This window comes from Tinamus guttatus, unplaced genomic scaffold (genome assembly GCF_059628265.1).
Source record: "Tinamus guttatus ecotype Peru unplaced genomic scaffold, ASM5962826v1 Tinamus_guttatus_pri_ptg000138l, whole genome shotgun sequence".
Lineage (NCBI taxonomy): Eukaryota > Metazoa > Chordata > Aves > Tinamiformes > Tinamidae > Tinamus > Tinamus guttatus.
In genome coordinates, this window is record NW_028288672.1 from 3,080,614 (window position 1) to 3,100,695 (window position 20,082).

General features: G+C 47.0%; 2 protein-coding genes across 2 annotated transcripts; one reads left to right on the forward strand and one right to left on the reverse strand.

Moving 5' to 3' along the window:
• Positions 1-3,800: 3,800 nt before the first annotated feature.
• On the reverse strand, positions 3,801-5,831 carry LOC148595236 (uncharacterized). Its single transcript, XM_088521869.1, has one exon. It carries the CDS (start codon positions 5,791-5,793, stop codon positions 4,318-4,320), a length of 1,476 nt encoding a protein of 491 aa, XP_088377995.1. The 5' UTR covers positions 5,794-5,831; the 3' UTR covers positions 3,801-4,317.
• Positions 5,832-5,925: 94 nt separating this feature from the next.
• SELENOO (selenoprotein O) lies at positions 5,926-15,699 on the forward strand. The gene is made up of 9 exons (XM_088521915.1): positions 5,926-6,449; positions 7,264-7,467; positions 8,078-8,258; positions 10,192-10,322; positions 10,722-11,002; positions 11,365-11,515; positions 12,960-13,145; positions 13,451-13,607; positions 14,895-15,699. The coding sequence occupies exons 1-9, from the start codon at positions 5,926-5,928 to the stop codon at positions 15,087-15,089; spliced, it is 2,010 nt and encodes a 669-aa protein (XP_088378041.1). The 3' UTR covers positions 15,090-15,699.
• The last annotated feature ends 4,383 nt before the right edge of the window (positions 15,700-20,082 follow it).

A 20,082-nucleotide genomic window follows, 5' to 3' on the forward strand; every position in this document is an offset into this window, starting at 1 on the left:
GGAAGCTGAAGCTCTGCTCCGCTGCCCTCTCGCAAGCTGAACATGCCTGAGCTCCTCGAACCCAGCTGATCCCCTGGGGCTGCTGGAGGTGCTGGGTGTCCCCCTGAGCCGCGGCCGCTGTGACGGCCCTGGAGGCTTTTGGTACCTCCTCTTTAGGCGGCGCCGAGCAGGAGGATTGGGGACTGGCTGTACCCTGCACAGTGCATCACAGTTGTCACCAGTCTGAAGCTGCACACGGGCTGCACGCGGGCCCTCCGGGTGTCCCTGTGCTCGCGGGGATGCCCGTCCTGCTGCCCCGACATGCTCAGGGAAGGCCTGTGCCGCAGAGCCCTCCCAGGGCAGATTGCACTCTGCCCCGTGCAGGGTTGGGCTCCCACCCCCTGCATGCCAGAGACGCAGACGCAGCGCAAGCCACGGGCTGGGACGTTTATTGATTGATGAACACACGTCTAGGAGAGCAGGAAAGCAGCGAAAGGGTCCATGAGCTACATAAACACACCCCTCAGATCAGTTCAGTTACAGAGTTGTGCAGACCGCGAGGATGAAATACATCGCTGACTCTCACCACAGCAGGGCTAACGCTCAGTTCTTTGTGTGCTGACGTGTTGGTCTGTTGCCCTACACCGAGCTTGTGGTCACATCAAGCACTGGGTTATCACGGGGAACTCCCTGCTGTGTCCCAATGGCTTGTGCTGCTGAAAAAGGTGCCCTCCCTTGTCTGGACTTTTGTACCTTTTCCTTCTTTCTTCCAATGTTTTGCTGCTAATGCACCTCCTTTCTTCTGACCAAACCACTCTGAAGCAATGACTTCCTCCCCCTTATTGCCCATTTGGGGGGCCCATACCAAACGCTGTAACCGCCATGCTCCTGGCCTGCCTTGGTGTTGCTGACATCATTACCTGGGCAGCGTGGCTCCCTACTCCCCCGGCTCCGGCTGGCTGCATCAGTTGGCTCCAACGGTGCTGTTTGAGCCTGGCTCCTCCTGCGAGCGCCGCCTGAGCAGCTCCTTATCTGCCAGTTCACACAGCGGCTCGGCCAGGCACTTGTTTGTCACCTCGCTGCCGCCGCTGGCAGCTGCTCGCGCGCAGCCTCCTCCGCAGCCCTGCTCCGTCTAAGCTCCGACGAGGACATTCCTTTCTTTTGCACCAAGCAAAGCGTTTGTATGAAGGAGGAAATATATGGATAGAATAAAAGGATAAATAAAAACAATAATTCTACCATAACTAGTGACGGCTGCAGAATTAAGTGCAATAAGTGGAGTGTAGATTTTGGATCACACAGAACTAATGTGTACGTATCGTTAGCTGTCCGTTTTCAACAACTGGGTGGTGCTGCTTCTTGTAACCTTGTGTGCACCCCCTGCCCTTTTTAACTGGCATACCCACAGCCCTTTCCCAGGATTGTGGCGAGCTCATGCAAGGGTTCATAGCCCATCGTTGATGTGCTTCTCACAACGCATCTCCTAACCCCCGGCCAAATCAAGATGAAAATCCCCACCACCCAGCTGGTAAAACGCGTAACGTGGGATCTCGCAGAGGTTCATCCATTACAAAAAACATCGAAACACTGATTCAATAGCTATCAGTTGTGCTCAAATACAATAATAGCCAGAGATCTTGTACAAAATGCTCTTTTTTTTTAACTTGGCAGTTGCTTTTCGCACATGGCACATTTGGCTATTCCAAATAGTTACTTTGGTCACATCAAAAAAACTGAAATTTGCTACCAATTCACCTTGTACACAATCCAAAATTTGCCCCATTTTACTTTAGCTGTGAGCATTTCAATGTCCAATTAATTTAGTATTCCAGTTTCTGCATCAATTTCTCCTCCAGTGGTGCTTGCTAAATCTCAAGCCATCTCAACCTTCTATACAGTTTTCACGACGTTTACCAGGGAGCCATTTTGCCATATAGACACCCCGGACATTTTCTTGAGAAGTCCACAGAACCACAGCATGGTTGAGGTTGGAAGGGACCTGTGGAGATCACCTAGTGAAACCCCCTGCTCCAGCAGGGACACCTAGAGCACGTGGCACAGGGTGGCATCTAGGTGGGTTTGGAAGATCTCCAAGGCAGAAGGCTTCACAACCTCTCCGGGCAGCATGTTCCAGGGCTCTGTCACCCTCACAGGAAAGAGCTTTTTCATCAAATTCAGGCAGATTTTCCTGTGCTTTGGCTTGTGGCCATTGCCACTGAAAACAGTCCATCTCCGTTCTCAACACCCTCCCTTAAGGTACTGATGTGCGTTGGTCAGATTCCCTCTCAATCTTCTCTTCTCCGGACTAGCAGGCCCAGCTCGCTTAGTCTTTCCTCATAACGACAAATGCTCCAGCCCCTTAATCATCTTCGTGGCTCTCTGCTGGACCCTCTCTAGAAGCTCCATGTCCCTCTTGTACTGAGCAGCCCAGAACTGTACCCAACACTCCAGGCGCAGCCTCACCAGAGCTGAGGAGAGGGCTGGATCCCTCAACCTGCTGGTAACACTCCTCCTAACACCTATTAGGAAACCAGGCATTCGGGACCTTCCCACTTTCAAGGTTTAGTGTTAAAATTCTGTTGGTGTCTTTTCCCAAGGAAAAACAATTATTAACAGCAGCAGTGATGTCCTGTGTCCCAAGAATTGCTTTTGCACCTAGAAGCTGGCAGAAGAAAACTGAACAGGGCCCAGAACGCTTTGATAATATTCCTGGCACCATCTTAAATCAATGAGGAGCACTTTGAAGATGATGGCTCTTGTTGAGGCTGTCTATAGCCCACAGTTGTGATCAATCCCACACCCACATTCAATCCTGAAAATTCATCTTACTTAAACACTAGTCAGAAACAGTCTTTAATTTCCCAGCAGTGAGTCTCTTTTACCATAAAATCACTCCTTTTTTTCCTGTTAGAACTGCGTTTCCCCATCAGAGAACCATAATTACTTGTAGATTTTCTCTTGGCTTTCCCCTTTGTACCTGAGGAGCCCACAGGCTCCTGGTTGGGGTGGATTTTGCCACTGCTTAATGTTGGCCCCTTTGTGTCCACGAGCTGCATAATCCTGCAGAGCTGTATGGGCCCAGTTCTTAGCTGAGCTCGTTGCTCCAGGATCAAGCGGGTATCTGGAGCACCCAACTGCTTAGCCTCTTCTCTCACATCACCTCTGATCTGATCTGTTTGTGGGCGACCGCCAAGGAGCAGCTCACAGGGGCTGTGCCCAGTACCCAGCACGTTCTTGGCTTGCACAGCCCAGCACACAAATGCAAGTGCTGTGTCCAGCCGAGTTCTCTCCTCAGCAGTGAACTTCAGTCTTATCTTGATGGACCTCACAACTATTTCCACTGCCCAGGAGGACTGTGGATGGTAGGAAATGCGGGTTAATGGATGCACTCTCGTCCCTTTAAGGAATTTCTGCACTGCTGCCTCAGGGAAACACTTTTCTTTACCTGGAACAGTTAAGAATGGAGGGGCAAAGCTTCATTGTTTCATGTAGACACTGAATTGAAGTATCAGCAGCAGCTCCACATACTGCCAGTTTCTCTGCCCATCTTGCTCTGCCGTGGCAACAAGTCTGGACCCATTACACCCCTTTCACCTTTGTAAGGGGCCCACACAATGAACCTGCCATAGCCCAAATGCTGCCCGCTCCAAGCTGTCCAAGCCTTCACACAGTGCATGCTTACACTTCTTTGCAAGGGCTTTCTGCTGTCCACGCATTCCACATACCTGGATTTTTGCAGAAATTACGGGAATAGGGATTTTAAATCCAATCTTATTAAGCCTTCATTGTTCCCCCCGAGCCTCTTTATGACCCCGCTGTGCTTCTGTACCGTACTAGGACTGGAAGACGGGCTCTCTGGTTGGAGACACCTCGTATTCTTCATCCAACAGCCCTGCTCCTGCCCTACTTTTAGTCCAGTACTATACGGACTTGGTGAGTCCTGTGATGTCTTCATTTCTTGAGGCAGCAACACAAAATTTTCTCTTGGACAGATCTACCTTGAACTGAGACAGGAAATTCTTTCCTAAAATGTTTGGCCCTCCTTTAACCAGAATTATCTGCCTTTCCAATTTATCTTCCCCAATGCACAAATGGGCTTCTACTTCTTCTCCCTTCATTTTTCCCCCTCCGAATCCCCAAATCCAGACTGATTTACCAGGAAGCGGAGGACCCTGGTAATCTAGCAAGTTACTTCTGATTCTTTATCAACTAAGAAAGTATTTGCAGCTTCCCACCCCCCCACTTCAGCGGCCCCGGGGCCTTCACAGAGCCCCTTCCTCCCGAATTCCAGGTCAGCGTGGTGGAGGTTAATCCCACTGACGCCAGGGATACGGACTCCTAATCTTTAAGGTCCCTTAAGGAAGGGTAGAGTTTTCTCTTTGGAACAGAGGGAGCAACTGATGGTGTCATCTGCTCCAGTTTCTCCCAGACCTCCTCTTGCTTCATCCCCTTTTCCTGGAGGATTTTCTTCATTTTGGCAAGTAACACTCCTGTCGGCTGGCTATCTAGCTCTTCCTCATTCACCCCCTGATTTATTAAAAATCTCCAAATTGTTCCTCGGGGTATGTACTTCCTCAGTTTCCCCTTTGCCGCTCCCTTCTTTCCCTTTCCTTCCCCGCCTGCTCCCATTAGTGTCCCCACGTTCTCCAGTGTGGCCATGCACTCACCAAGGGGCCGACCAATTAAGGTAGAGCCCAGGCTGATGAAAAAGCCCTTGTGCAGCTCTGGGGCGCGGCACGCCAGGACCCCTATGTCCCCCTGCTCCGTGTTCACCGTGTAGATATCAAAGTCAGGGGTTACAGGTTTCTCCCTCTGCTTTAAAACACGGAGCAAAACATTCCCGCACACGTAGGCGGCCGCCTCCTGCACGTCTGCCCAGGGCGCCCCCTCCATGTTGTCCTTGAGGGGCTCGTACTCGCCCAGGTTCCGGATCACCAGCCGGAGGATCTCCCCGCCGGACGTCTCGCTGGCTGGCAGGGCTCTGATGATGGCGCCCACCTTCGGCCAGGGCAGCCCTATGGCCGTCACCACGCGCTTGGCCTCCTCCGCCATGAAGGCTGTGCACTGCTCCAGAGTCCAGACCCTGTTCACCCACACGGGCCAGCCCTCCTTCTGCTTCTTCCAGACCTTCTCCTTCCTGCGCATATCCCTCGCTCTCGGGCTTTTCAGAGCTGCCTCTCTCTTGTCCTCCTTCGCTTTCCTAGGAACCACAGCAGCCGCCCCCTGGGCTGGTGAGTTCTCCTTGTCCTCCAGGCTCCAGCTTTCCCCATCCCACGTCTCCGGGTCCCAATCTGTCTTACTCAAGGCTGCCACTTTCCTGTGGTCCAGGCCCTTCCCCAGGGCCAGCAGTGTGCCCAGGCACTGCACCTTTTTCCGCAGCCGTGTGTTGTCGGCGTTCTCCGCCCTCAGCTTTTCCTTGAGCTCCCGCAGCTGCTCGGCCTGCTCGTTGAGCAGCGCGTTGTCGCAGCGCAGCGTCAGGATCTCGCTGTGGGCCACCTGCAAGCTGCTCTGCAGGTCCTTCACGCTCTGCTCCTTCTCCTCCAGAGCCGCCTGCAGGGCGCTCGCCAGGTCGAAGAGCAGCCACTGCAGGGCCGAGCACTTCTTTTCGCCCTTGGGGTGGTACATGGAGACGTAATTTACCCAGAGCCGTTCGGCCGCCTTCAGCGTGAGCTCCTGCCCGATCACCTTGTAGTCCCACGGGTCTCCGCCGTGCTCCAGCATGGCCTGCACGAGCAGCCCTCTCTCCTCCTGGCTCAGCGGGCTCTCGGCCTCCTCCTTCTCCTTCGCCTTGGCCCCCCTGCTCAGCCACGACATCCTGGGCTCGCTTCTCTCCGGGCTCCCCGGTGGGAGGTGTCCGCGACGAGGCGCCGCTCGCAGACGTCCCGGAGCCGCGTCCCGCAGGCGCCGCCCCCGTCCCGCCCCGCCGCAGCGGGCGCGGGGGGGCGAATGGCCGCGGCGCTGCGCGCCGGGCGGCGCTTCTTGCCGGGCTCGCTGGGCTCCGCCATGCAGCAGCCGGCGGCTCCCCCGGCGCGTCCCGCGGCGGGGGACAGCGGCTGGCTGGGCTCGCTGCGCTTCGACAACCTGGCGCTGCGCTCGCTGCCCGTGGACGCCAGCGACGAGCCCGCGCCGCGGCCCGTGCCCGGCGCCTGCTTCTGCCGCGCGCGGCCCAGCCCGCTGCTCAACCCGCGCCTCGTGGCCTGGTCGCCGCCGGCCCTGGCGCTGCTGGGGCTGGAGGCGGCGGCGCCCGGCGAGCGGCCGGCGCGCGAGGCCGAGGCCGCGCTCTACTTCAGCGGCAACCGGCTGCTGCCGGGCTCCGAGCCCGCCGCGCACTGCTACTGCGGCCACCAGTTCGGCAGCTTCGCGGGCCAACTGGGCGACGGCGCCGCCATGTACCTGGGCGAGGTGCTGGGCCCGGGGGGCGAGCGCTGGGAGCTGCAGCTCAAGGGCGCCGGCCTCACGCCCTTCTCCCGGTAAGGAGCGCGGCCCCCAGGGCCTTGTGGCCGTTGCCGCCCCGAGGACTCTGCCCCCCGAGCGGCCGTTACAGCCCGGCGCGGCCGTTACCGCCCCGAGGACACTGCCCCCCCGAGCGGCCGTTACCGCCTCGAACGGCCGTTGCTTTCCCGAGGAATCTGTATTAAATAAAGTAGCTGTATATCGGTCATCTCTTTACCAGACAGTTAGGTCGATACTTAATGTCCCATTTCTACTTTACTTATGTGGAAAGATCCAAAGAAGTAGTATTTTTTTTTCTTTGAAAGACATAATAGAAACCAATTTATTAATAAAGAAAACCTAAATTAAAAAAGATGTTGTTGTTTGCTGCCTTGCTTTTGCAAGAAAAAAGAGTTTGTTTATGGACAGCTGGACTGTTAACTTTAAATTCTGCAGTGCACTGACTAAATATTGAAACAATACTGATTTTTAAAACTAAGTAATTTTTTATCTGAATTATTTTAGTGGTGTCTTATGCCCTATTTAAAAGTTTGTGTTTTAAAGACTCTACAGAGTCTAAAACCATCAAGAGTCTAAAGACATCAAGAGTCTAAAACCATCACCTAATTGGACTTAGTTGTCATTGCAATTGTGTCCTGTCCATCTAGTCTGACCTTTGAAAGCTGGATCTTCAAACTTCTGTTGTTCTCGGAGCAACCACTGACTTGTTTTATGATGGTGGAAATCACGTCTCGCTTTTGTTATTATTTTTCCTCTCCACCACTAAATTGGAAACAGGAACTCCTTCCTTTGCAGCGTGAAAGTCGGGTCTGTCAATGCTTTCTGTTACAGACAAGCTGATGGTCGGAAGGTGCTGCGGTCAAGTATCCGAGAATTCCTGTGCAGCGAGGCAATGTTTCACCTGGGAATACCAACAACAAGAGCTGGAACGTGCGTGACATCTGACTCAAAAGTTGTTCGTGACATATTTTATGATGGAAATCCAAAAAATGAAAGGTGTACAGTTGTCCTGAGAATAGCTTCAACATTTTTAAGGTAGAAAAAAGACTACTTACTTAATCTTTTTTTTTCATGTTGAAACCTAGCATTGCAGGTTTTGAAATGTGTGTGTGCATGTATATACATTCACATGTATGTGTCTGTGTATGTATTTATTTCCATACCAGTGTCATCTGTGTGTTTTGTATTCTGAGATCTTGGAAATTCTTTATTAAACTATAGAAATCAGTTCTTTCTATCCAAAGGATGAGGTGAGCCAATATTTTTGCATTCAGAGAAATAAACACTAAGTGTTTTTATTACATATACATATGTACATATACATATGTACTTTGTACATATACAAAGTACAAGCTCTACAGATGTCAGAAGATATTTTTCATGTTTCTGCCTGTAACTGCAAAGTTTTTAAAGTTGGAAGTGTTGGTTGCTTGGTTGTAGCTTTACCATTAGTTTTAGAGCTGTTCTAAAGATACAGTACTGTAGAAGTCCAGATACTTTCTTGAGTGTTACACTTAAGAGACTGTTACATTGTTGCAACAGTGCTTAATGTTTTTATTGCAAATATGTATGTATATCTTACTGTAAAGTCAAAAAAGCTAATAGCATCAAATAATATTAAAACGTGTTTATTATTTTGAAACAGGTTTGGATCTTTTGAAATTTTTAAACCAACGGATGAGCATACGGGACGCAAAGGTCCTAGTGTTGACCGAAATGATATTCGGATACAAATGTTGGATTATGTGATCAGCACTTTCTACCCGGAAATCCAGGAGGCTTATTCTGACAACACTGTTCAGAGGAATGCTGCTTTCTTTAAAGAGGTAGGTAAGATAAATTTCTTTCATAAATCTGTAGCTGTAGGCTTGAAGAACATCTGTGAGCACAGGTGACTAGAGTCAGTTAGTATCTGGAGTCTCTTGATTACTTGAATTATTCTCTTTATAAAAGGCACTCTGTAGAACTGCTCGTTGATGAAACTAAAGAAAGCAGTTTTGCCTCTTTAATAGTAAATTGTTTTCCCAGCTCTTGGACAGCTTCCCATGACTGTTCCCTCAGTTTGCTCACAGTATTTCAGAATGTGAGGGAAATTCTGGCCCTGACTGCTAGATAATGAGTTGCCTTATCGTCTGTAAGGTAAAACATTGAAAATGTTCAGTCAATTCCTGTCTCTTATTTTCCAAGTGAAAGTTAACCTAAGAGTTAAGATTGACTGCCTTTAAACATTTCAATTCTGAGGAAGTAACAAAACGTCAAAGATTGGGAATGTAAGATCAGAAGAGACAAATATGTCCCAGGAATGGGGTAGTCTTAGGTGATTCTGTAATGGCCCAGGGGTGAGGTTAGATGAAAACAAGATCAAAAATGGTATTTTAAGAAATCAATAACTGTATAAAGTCAGAACTTGCTTTTTGCTTGCTTTTAAAGTAAAAAAAATGCTTTTTGAAAGTGTGTTTTAACCCAGATTGTGTGCGGTTGCTTTAGTTCTTTACCAGACAGCTGTTGCAAGGCTCACCCCTGGTGCCAAAGGTTTAATTTCACTGAGCAGACCTCTCGTGCCAGCAGTGATGATGATCGTAGGTTGTCACCTCCTGTGGGCTTGTGCTGCTCTGCAGCTGGTGGCATCTTTACTAGGAGGTAGACTATGGCAGAGCAATGATGGGCCTCAAAGGGCCTTGCAGCAGTGGGTGACAACCTCAGCTCCCATCTTGTCCCACCCCAGTCCTTGCAAAAGTCTTGCTGCTTTTGCTTTCCTTCACTAGTCTCCTGGCCCAGTTTCTTCCAACCTATCCCTGCCCTTCTGGCATGTCTTCCTTGTGCCTCCTGCTCGCTGTCTCCCCTCCTTTGCTGTCTGGGGCTTTCCTCACTTCCTGTCATAGCCAGCTTTGTATTTCTCATGTTTGCTCTCCTCTGTAGCTGCCTCCATTTTTTCTAGCACTTCTATTTTTTTTCTAATAGCAGAGAAATTCTGGCAGCTCCACTCTCACATGCTTTTATCTTTCTGTACTGTGGAAGAAACAGAGCAGACAATGAGGAGTACAAGTGACTGCACTTGACAGCACTGTCTACTAGATAAACACCCTTATCTCTGCTTTTCAAGTGCTTTGTAGTTGTTTCTTACATTTAAAAAAGCAGGCTTTTAAAATAGTATTTTTGTTTATATATAACACACTTTATTCTGTGTATGACTGTAATATTTGCAGCAGTAGAAAAATGCAGTTAAAGAGAACAAAAGTTGATGTGAGATGCAAAGATGTTTCTAATCAGCTATGCAGGTTTGAGCTCATGCACATGGTGTGCTTTCTGCATGGTGGGCACACATGCTCTCCCTTCATTTTTTCCACATTTTTGCACTTTGGATGGCATAGAGTTTGCCTCTTAATGCTTTACTGCTTGCTAATTTATCAGTCCTGTTCACACTCAGCTACTTGGATGCCTCCTGACATCTGCAATGGGAAGCAACACATAGGAAACCAACTTGAAGTACCTAGCATGAGAATGCTACAAGACAGTAGACTTTCAAGGTAAATGTAGACATGAAGAGGGAGCAAAATGGGAGCTACAGGAACTGGGCAGTTAATAACAAGAAGAGAGAGGGAGACATCTTTTAAGCCGTTGCTTTTTAGGCACATGACATACAAGCCAGAATCTGCTTCCGCCAGAATTGTAGAAAGATCAGTTCAGAATAGAAGATTGTTGGAAATATAAGAACATCTGTAAGTTGTGTTTGAAAAATGAAGAAAAATTCTCTCCTAGATAACCAAGCGGACTGCGAGATTGGTTGCGGAATGGCAGTGCGTTGGCTTTTGCCATGGTGTGCTGAACACAGACAACATGAGCATAGTTGGACTAACGATTGACTACGGCCCCTTCGGATTTATGGACAGGTCAGTGTGGCATAGCTGAAATATGCTTATGTATTTGCTGTGTACACCAATGTTGACACTGTTCAGTATTGCTTTAATATTTTTAATTCTCTAATGGATTTACGAACTCTATTTATAGTAGATAAAGGTAGTCCTAGTTGTCCTATATTCTTCTGTTCAGCCTTTCCGTGTACCTCTGTATTGCTTGCAGAGTCTCTACTCTTAGGCTTTGTTTCTAGCATGGGGATTTTCTCAGTGTTTAAGAGGGCAGGAAAATACCTAACTAGGTAGCTTTGGGAGAAGAAATAATCCAGTAACAAGAAGCACTCCTCCTTTTTGTCTGTTCTGGTCTCCTGGACAGTCTTGCTTAGATTCTCCTAGCTACATGAGCGCCAGTGCTAACTATTTCTTTATTTGTAGATATGACCCTGAACACATTTGCAATGGCTCTGATAATACAGGGCGCTATGCTTACAACAAGCAGCCAGAAATTTGCAAGTGGAATCTAGGAAAGCTTGCTGAAGCTTTAGTTCCAGAGCTGCCTCTGGAAATCAGTGAGCTCATCCTGGAAGAGGAATATGATACAGAATTCGAGAAGCACTATTTGCAGAAGATGAGGAAGAAGCTAGGATTAATTCAGCTGGAATTAGAAGAAGATAATAAGCTGGTGTCTGAACTTCTTGAAACTATGCATCTCACAGGTGGGTGAGGAACACAGCAAGTTATCGCTTGGTAGCCCATAAATGTTATAATATCAAACCAAAATGTAATGGTTTCAAAATCTAATGGTAATGGTTCCAAGACTGGAAGATTTCTTAGAGAAGCAAGCAAGTCAGTGTGCAAGATAGTGAACTGCTTGTGAACTGCAGGGCAGTTGGTGCCTTGATGCAGGGCTCTCCCTGTATCATATCTGCACTCTCGCAAAGTGAGGGACAGGCAGAAATTTGCTGCTACTTCTTTCATCTCTCTGTCTAGACTGGCCCATGTCAGGAAAGAATTTGGACTGGGGTTTATTTTCTTACTGGCTAGTTAGTTCTGTTACTCATGGAATTTACTTTTTCAGGTGCTGACTTCACAAATATTTTCTACTTGCTGAGTTCATTCTCAGTACATTTTGATCCTCCAAGACTGGAAGAGTTTTTAGAGAAGCTAGCAAGTCAGTGTGCTTCCTTGGAGGAACTGAAAGTTGCTTTCAAACCCCAGATGGATCCAAGGTAGTAATGTAATAGGCTTCCACGCTTTTGGACAGTGATTTTAGTTGTATCAAATTATAATGAAATTGGTAATATTTAACTGATTTTAAATCTGGGAAAGAGCATTGTTGAGTACGGGTATATTAATACACAGCAGTTCAAACTTGTTTGTGTGTTTTGTGTCTGAAGGATTCTCGGAAATCAGCTCTGGGCTGGATTTGGTTTGGTTTGAATTACTTTGGTTTGCATTTTTTTCTTTTTTTTCCCTACTTTGCTGACCAAGCCAATGAGAGTGCCAAATAGTGAGGTGCTGCAGTAATATTTTATGGGGAGATAGATTTAAACAAAATCTCCCATGCAATCTGCCATTGCACATTTAGCTAATAACTGCTTCCAGCCACCAATATTCTGAGCTAAGTTTAATTCAGTGTACAGTCTAAACTCAGATCCTGTTTGGTGCCATCCAGGTTTCTCCTGATGGGCCAGATTGTCCAGGCCAGCTGCTGAAAAAATGGAAAAGTAGTAAATCTTGTTCTACAGCTAATTTATAGGGGGCCTGGAGTTTTATATATATATATGTGTGTGTGTGTGTGTGTGTATATATGTATATATATAGATATATATTTCATTTTTTGGAGCAGTGAAAAGCAGTGAATGTGATGCCTCATTTTATTATTATTATTATTATTTCTTTCTAGCCTTTTCCCAAAGGGGAAAAAACAGAGCTTGGGTTATCTTGAGTAGAGTTTCTACCTCTCTCTGTTTAGGAAATGTTCTGTGAGTGTAATGAACCTGCTGAACTCTACAGTTCTCCTCTGTTTATGGGTATCACACTTCCAGTTTGGGTAAAGCAGATAACTGAGAAGATGGACTTGTTCTGGCTGCTCTTGTGTGGAATTTGTTTATACAAATTTGATATTGCACAAAAATGACCTCTTGCAGTCATTTATTTTTCTGGAGATAAATGATGCGCTAATTAGAAAGGGGAAGAAATTAAGGTTATGGATATTAGAGTTTTATCTTGAGTGCTGTTACAGTATTAATGCCTAACTTATGAAAAGGTATGAAACCGAGAAATAGATGCTGTATTGTTTTGCTATCTAAGTAAGTTCAAATTCTACATAATCAATGCTGAATAAAAGTGCTGGAGATTTTTCAAGGTGTCTGAGTTGTTTTGAGAGTTGTGCATCTAAACCAAACTGGTAGCTCTGAGTGTGAAAGTCTGCACTTTATACACCTCAGAAATGCAAACTGAACATACTGCAGAAAGAAACAATAAAATGACCACAATTAATTGCAAATTTGTTTTGTAAATTATAAAGCACTGGTATTTAATCTCTTTACTGAAATCATAGGTTATCGTGAGTAAATTTGTTTACTTTATGGTCACAAAGGATAGGCATGGGCAGGCTGCTTCTATTTAATATATCTAACATGGCTGTTTTTCCTCTTTTTTTTCTTTCAGACAACTGTCAATGATGCTAATGTTGGCTCAGTCCAACCCTCAGCTTTTTGCATTAATTGGAACAAAAGCTAATATCAATAAAGAATTAGAGCGCATTGAGCAGTTCTCCAAGCTGCAGCAGTTAACGGCAGCTGATATACTCAGTAGAAATCAAAGACATTGGAAAGAATGGCTGGAAAAATACAGGTGAGGCAGTATATTGATATTCACAGTAGAATATGTGTCTGCTTTTCACTTAAGAACAATGTCATATTGAAAGGACCCTCTCTCTTGAAAAGTATATGAGTGTAAGAATGAAAACCAAAGCTTTTGGCTGGTCCTAATCTACTCAATGATAAGTATCTGTCTTGCTGTTTAATACTGTATTGCTTGCTGTTTAATACTGTATTGAGATCCTTAGTTTCAGCTCTTAATATCCTCAGAAAATGGGTCATTTTTCACATGTGATTCTTGAAGCAAACAAAATAATGTGTTTATTTGCTTATTTTCAGAGTCCGTTTACAGAAAGAAGTAGAAAATGTTGGCAATGCCGATGTCTGGAATATTGATCGTGTGAAAGTCATGAATTCAAATAATCCAAAATACATCTTAAGAAACTATATTGCTCAGAATGCGATAGAAGCAGCCGAAAATGGGGATTTCTCAGAGGTACAATACTACTGCCTGCCACTTGTGGGTTTGTGTGGCTCTCTAGGGGAGTTTCTGGTAAATTGTCATTGTGCAAAAGGAGCTTGAAACACAGGTGAGATTCACTGTGGCCTCTTAGGCAGGAAGGCAACTGGGGCTGCACTGTTCTGAAGGTCTGTGTTATTCTGAGGTAGCTGTGGGTGTAGTGACTGCAGAACAAAGGAAGCTGAAAACCTGAACTTCACTGGCTATTGAGGGCTGATCTTTGCAGGACAAGACATCTAGGTGTATTTTCTCCTTTCTCACACCTTTACTCCTGTTATTTGTCCCAGCAGACTGAGATTAATTTTGCTTGTATTTTCATGACAAATGGTGTCTTATAAAATGATGACTTTTATCTGTAGTTCACTGTGCAAGCTACTGCATGCAGAATGCAGACAAAATTAATGCATTTTGAGAAGAGCAACATGAGAATTTGTATTTAAGACTTACAATTGAAGTTATTTGAACCTAAGTTCGATTATAAAATTAGAATCATAGAATCATAGAATGCTTAAGGTTGGAAGGGACCTCTAGAGATCATCTAGTCCAGCCCCCCTGCACATGCAGGGTCACCTAGAGCACGTGGCACAGGACTGCATCCAAGCGGGTTTTGAAGATCTCCAGAGAAGGAGACTCCACAACCTCTCTGGGCAGCCTGTTCCAGGGCTCTGTCACCCTCACTGTTAAGACGTTTTTCCTTAAGTTCGTGTGGAACTTTTGATGCTTCAGTTTGTGGCTGTTTCCTCTAGTTCTGTCAGTGGCCACCACTGAAAAGAGACCAGCACCATCCTCCTCACTGCCTCCCTTGGGGTACTTATAGACACTGATCAGATCCCCTCTCAGCCTTCTCTTCTCCAGGCTGAACAGGCCCAGTTCCCTCAGCCTCTCCTCATAGGGCAGATGTTCCAGGTCCCTGATCATCCTTGTGGCCCTGCGCTGGACTCTCTCCAGCAGCTCTACCTGCCTCTTCTACTTTGGGGCCCAGAACTGGACACAATACTCCAGATGCGGCCTCACCAGGGCTGAGTAGAGGGGCAGGATCACCTCCCTCGACCTGCTGGAGATGGTCTTCTTAAATAACTGTTTGAATTTATAATCTTCAGCTTGTTTGCTGAAAAAAGCTCTTTTATTTCATGTTTAGCTCATTCTGTCTCTGGAATTTGTGTATTAACTAGAATAAACTCAATCATTATTCGGTTTAAGGTTTCCGTATAATTTTGCCTTTACTTTGTAAGTTCTCATAACCACATTGTGTTTTCTCTCTAGGTAAGAAATGTATTAAAACTTCTGGAAAATCCATTCCAAGGAACAGAAAGTGCCAGGGAGGTGGAGGAAGAAGCAGAAGAGGAGGGTGCAACTGCTGGAGCCGCTGCTTGTGCTCAGGCGGCCACCGGCAGAGTGTCCTACTGCAGCAAACCTCCCCTGTGGGCTGCAGAGCTCTGTGTTACGTGATCTTCATAACTGCCTTGTTCTGTTCTTTGCTGTAAGCTGAAGGCTCAAATCCTTCTGCAGCAGTGGAGAATTCAGCAAGGCAACCATGAAAGTGCTGTGCAGTTAGTGAAAACAACCCTGTGTTTGGATGTTTGTGCAACAGGCGTCAGCTGTGCTTAACCTGAAGCAATCGTGGATCGTGAGTTCAAGCAAACCATTGACAGGCCACACACACCACTAATTGAAATGTATAGTCACTGACCAACTTGCCTGTATTCATTCTGCACTGCGAGGAGAAAGCAATATTTTATGCTGAAGCACAAAGAACTTGAAATATCCAAAGGAGTTGTTCTTACATGAAGACAAAAAGAGCAAGTCAGGAATCTGATCTGTTTTTGTCCGATGTCTTAACGAATAGTACTTTCCAATTTGTTTGCTGATTTTTTTCTGTGCAGGGACTTCTCATCCTCTTTAATGGAGGAATAGGTTCAGTGTTGCTTGATTGAAGCTATGTTTCATTTGATTATATAGTTCATTTCTTGTGAACCTTCATAATGACATTTGATCGTTATTATAGAGAATTTGTGCAGGCTGGGGCTTGCGGGGGGAGCAATCAAATCTTGTTCTTTGTGATACACAAAGAGAGCAGAATTAAGGGAGAGTATTCATACTTGGAAATCATAGTGGAAAAGTTTATTCAGGTACATTATGTTTGCATATAGTATACACATATATAAATACTTATTATAGGTTACGGCTGCAGTTTATGAGCTAGTTGATTCCATCAAGGTCAGTTAGGCAAATGAGCCCGAACCGTATTAACTACCCAGGCCTTGGGCACAGGTTTCTTGGCTGTTTTTCCTGTATATTCTTAGCACAGGATGTCAGGCACCCACGTGTGGTGCCTGCTGGTTCAGGCTGCTCAGCAGGAGTCTTCCAGTCCTGCTTTGCTCTCGCACCACCTGGTTTCCTTCCATGGTCCTCAAAACTTTCCTGCTCGAACAGCATGTTTGAGCTTGTATAAAATATTTGCTGCTTGTTAATTGTTTGCTGTTTTGTCCTGAGACTGTTTTGTCCTAGAACTGAAAACAGGTTGGTAACAACCTGCTTGGAATACTAGAAGGTTCCCTTTTCCTCAAACTACCTAGCAGCCACCTGAAGGAGGTGTAGGAGACGAGTGGAGAAAGCACTTTGCCTGAAACTTGATTAGTGGGAGTATAATAGGGAGAATGAAGCAATGCAAGCTGAAGAGAAAGCTGGAGAAAGTTTGCCTGTTTTGAAGGTGATAGAATGGGACAATCTTTTAATAATAATTTTATGCTTGAAGCTTTATCTTATTTTAGCTGGTTCAGATCATTGCACAGGTCTCTGAGAATATGAAACTTTCTTATTTAGGCACTTGTAGGTAACTTACTCAAAAATTCCCCATTCCTGGTACTTTATTTATGCTTTATCTCCTTGTGTCTTAACTTGACCAGTAAACTGATCTTCCATCCCAGATTAAGGCTATTATTGCTATAATCTCTTAAGCATTTCTCACTTGCCTGTTTCTGGTGACGTTATACACATCCTGCCCATGAAAATGATGAGAAACTATCAGATTGAAAGCAAATGTAAAAGCCTGTTCTTGGCCAAGTATGTATATATTTTTTAAGAAGGTAGAATAGCATTAAACTTGACCTTTTCTGTTTCATAGTTAAAGTTAGTTTGCCTGTGGGAGAGCAGCTGTGTGAGTTGTGGGCAGGTGGAAGATCTGCTCAGCATGGTAGTTGAGCTACAAGAGGAGGTTGAAAGGCTAAGAAGGCTGCAAGTCAGAGGGGGAAACGGGCAGGCACCAAGAAGCGCACTGCAACGAGCGACTACAGACTCCATCCCCCACCTAACACAAGGGAGGAAGAAAGCAGCACCGCAATGGATGGATAAAAGTCCAGGCTCGCAGGGGAAAGAAAAAACCTTCTCCCATTTTACCCAATCCGGTACCCCTAGCCAATAGATACAAGGCCGTGGAGGAGGAATGGTAATCAGTAGATAGGGTAGACGAGGATCCCTCTCCTCCAAAAATAGTAACACAGTCAGATTGTGTTGTTACCACAGGTATGAGGGAGAAAAGTCGGGTTAGAGTTGTGGGCGATTCCTCCATTCAGGGCACAGAGGGTCCTATATGTAGGCACGATCCCCCTTTTAAGAGAGGTCTGCTGCCTTCCTGGGGCCTGGGCTAAGGATGTCACCCGGAAACTTCCTAGCCTGGTTAGAGTCACTGACTATTATCCATTGTTGGTCCTACATGTGGGAGGAGAAGCAGCAGCAACACGCAGCCTGAGGGCGATCAAAAGGGACTTCAAGGATTTGAGACAGACAATTAGGAACTCAGGCCGCAGGGCATAGTATCTTCCATCTTTCCCAGTGCTGGCAGCAATATAGAGAGAAATAGGAGGATATGGTCCATTAACACGTGACTCCATGGCTGGTGTCATCACCACAACTTTGGTTTCTTCGGTAACAGGAAGCCTTACACAGCGGCGGGCATGATGGCATCTAATGGGATCCATCTTTCTCAAAGGGGGAAGAGAGCCCTGGGACAGGGCTCATCGAGAGGGCTTTAAACTAGATTCGAGGCGGGTATCAGGGAAGCAGGTTACGGGGTAGGCAATGGCCTGCCATGCCGCTCACAGCCGCCTAACTCCATAGCCTGTGGAGGGTGCCCTAAGCCTGAAGAGGTGAGATAGGAAAACAGAACTTCGGAAAGCCCACGTGGTCAAGTTCCAGACGCTCCAGCTAGCAAGAGAGGCACGTTGGTGCCCAACTCAAATGCCTCTATGTAAGCGCACGCAACATGGGCAATAAACAAGGGGAACTAGAGATGCTTGTGCGATTGCAGGGCCATGATCTCATCGCAATTACTGAGACATGGTGGGGCAGCTCTCATGACTGGAATGTGGCCATGGATGGCTTTAGGCTTTTCGGGAAGCACAGGCCAGGAAAATAAAGTGACAGAGTTGCTCTTCGCATGAGAGAGCAACTGGACTGTATGGAGCTCAGCATAGAGGAGGACGAAGCGCAGGTCGAGAGCCTGTGGATGAGGATTAAAGGACAGGCCAATAAGGGCGACACAATCGTGGGAGTTTACTACAGGCCTCCTGAACAGGGAGAGGAAGTAAATGAGGCCTTCTAAGGACAGCTGCAAGAAGGCCCATGATCCCAGGCCCTGGTCCTTATGGGGGACTTCAACCACCCTGATGTCTGCTGGCATAATCACACAGCTAGGAACAGACAGTCCGGGAGGCGCCTGCAGAATATTGCAGGTGACGTCTTGATGCAGGTGGTTGATGAGCCAACAAGGGGAGGGGCACTGCTAGACCTGATACTAACAAGTCTAGTGGGAAATGTGAAGGCTGGGGGCAGTCTTGGCTGCAGTGACCGTGGGATGATGGAATTCATGATTCTGCGAGGAGGAAGCTGGACAAGAAGTAGGATTGCAACCCTGGACTTCAAGAGAGCCAACTTTGACCTCTTCAGGGAGCTCCTTGGAGGAATCCCCTGGGCAAGGGTCCTAGAAGGAAAGGGGGTCCGGGAGAGTTGGCTAATATTCAAACACCACTTTCTCCAAGCTCTGGATCAGTGCATTCCAATAAAAAAGAAGTCAAGCAAGGCAGGCAGGAGATCTGCATAGATGGGCAAGGAGCTGTTGGGTAGACTTAATGAGAAAAAGAGTGTGTAGATAATGTGGAAGGGCCAGGCCGCATGGGAAGAATATAGGAACATTGTCAGAGAATGCAGGGATGCAATGAGGAAGGCCAAGGCCTGTTTGGAATTAGAGCTAGTGAGAGATGTCAGGGGCAACAGGAAAGGCTTCTATAAATACATCAGCAGGGAAGAGGAAGACTAGTGAAAATGTTAGCCCGCTGCTGAATGGGGAGGGTGCCTTGGTGACGGAGGATGCAGAGAAGGCAGAGTTACTAAATGCCTTCTTTGCTTCTGTCTTTACTGCTAAGGCTAGTCCCCATAAACTACTGAGCCTGGAGACAAAGAACAAGAGAGAAGAGGACTTTCCGCTGGTCAGGGATTATTTAGGCAAACTGGACACCCATAAATCTATGGGCCCAGACGGGATGCACCCAGGAATGCTGAGAAAAGTGGGGGGGGTTATTGCTCAGCTGCTCTCCATCATCTTTGAGAGGTCATGGAGAGCAGGGGAGGTGCTGGAGGACTGGAAGAAAGCCACCGTCACTCCAGGCTTCAAAAAGGGTAAGAGGGAGGAGCCAGGAAACTACAGACTGCTCAGCCTCACCTCCATCCCTGGAAAGGTGATGGAGCAGCTCATCTTAGAGACCATCAGTAGGTATGTCGAGAAAATAAGGTGATCAGGAGTAGCCAGCATAGATTCACCAAGGGGAAGTCATGTTTGACAAATGTGATTGATAGCCTTCTACGATGAGGTGACCAGCTGGGTGGAGGATAGGAGAGCCATGGATGTTGTCTCCTTTCATTTCAGCAAGGTTTTTGATACCGTCTCCCATAACATCCTCATAGGGAAGCTCAGGAAGTGTGGACTGGATGATTGGACAGTGGATTGAGGACTGGCTGGATGGCAGAGCTCAGAGGGTGGTGATAAATGGGACCGAGTCTGGTTGGAGGCCTGTGGCCAGTGGTGTCCTGGAGGGGTCAGTACTGGGCCCAGTGCTGTTCAACTTGTTCATCAGTGACTTGGACGAGGGCACAGAGTGCACTCTTAGCAAATTTGCAGGTGATACAAAACTGGGTGGAGTGGCTGACACTCCCAAGGGCTGTGCTGCCATTCAGAGAGAGACCTAGACAGGATGGAGAGTTGGGCAGAGAGGAACCCTATGAGATTCACAAGAACAAGTGCAAGGTCCTGCACCTGGGGAGGAATAACCCCAGGCACCAGTACAGAGTAGGGGTTGACCTGCTGGAAAGCAGCTTCGTGGAGAGGGATTTCGGAGTCCTGGTTGACAACAGGTTAACCATTAGTCAGCAATGATGTGACCTTGTGGCCAAGAAGTCC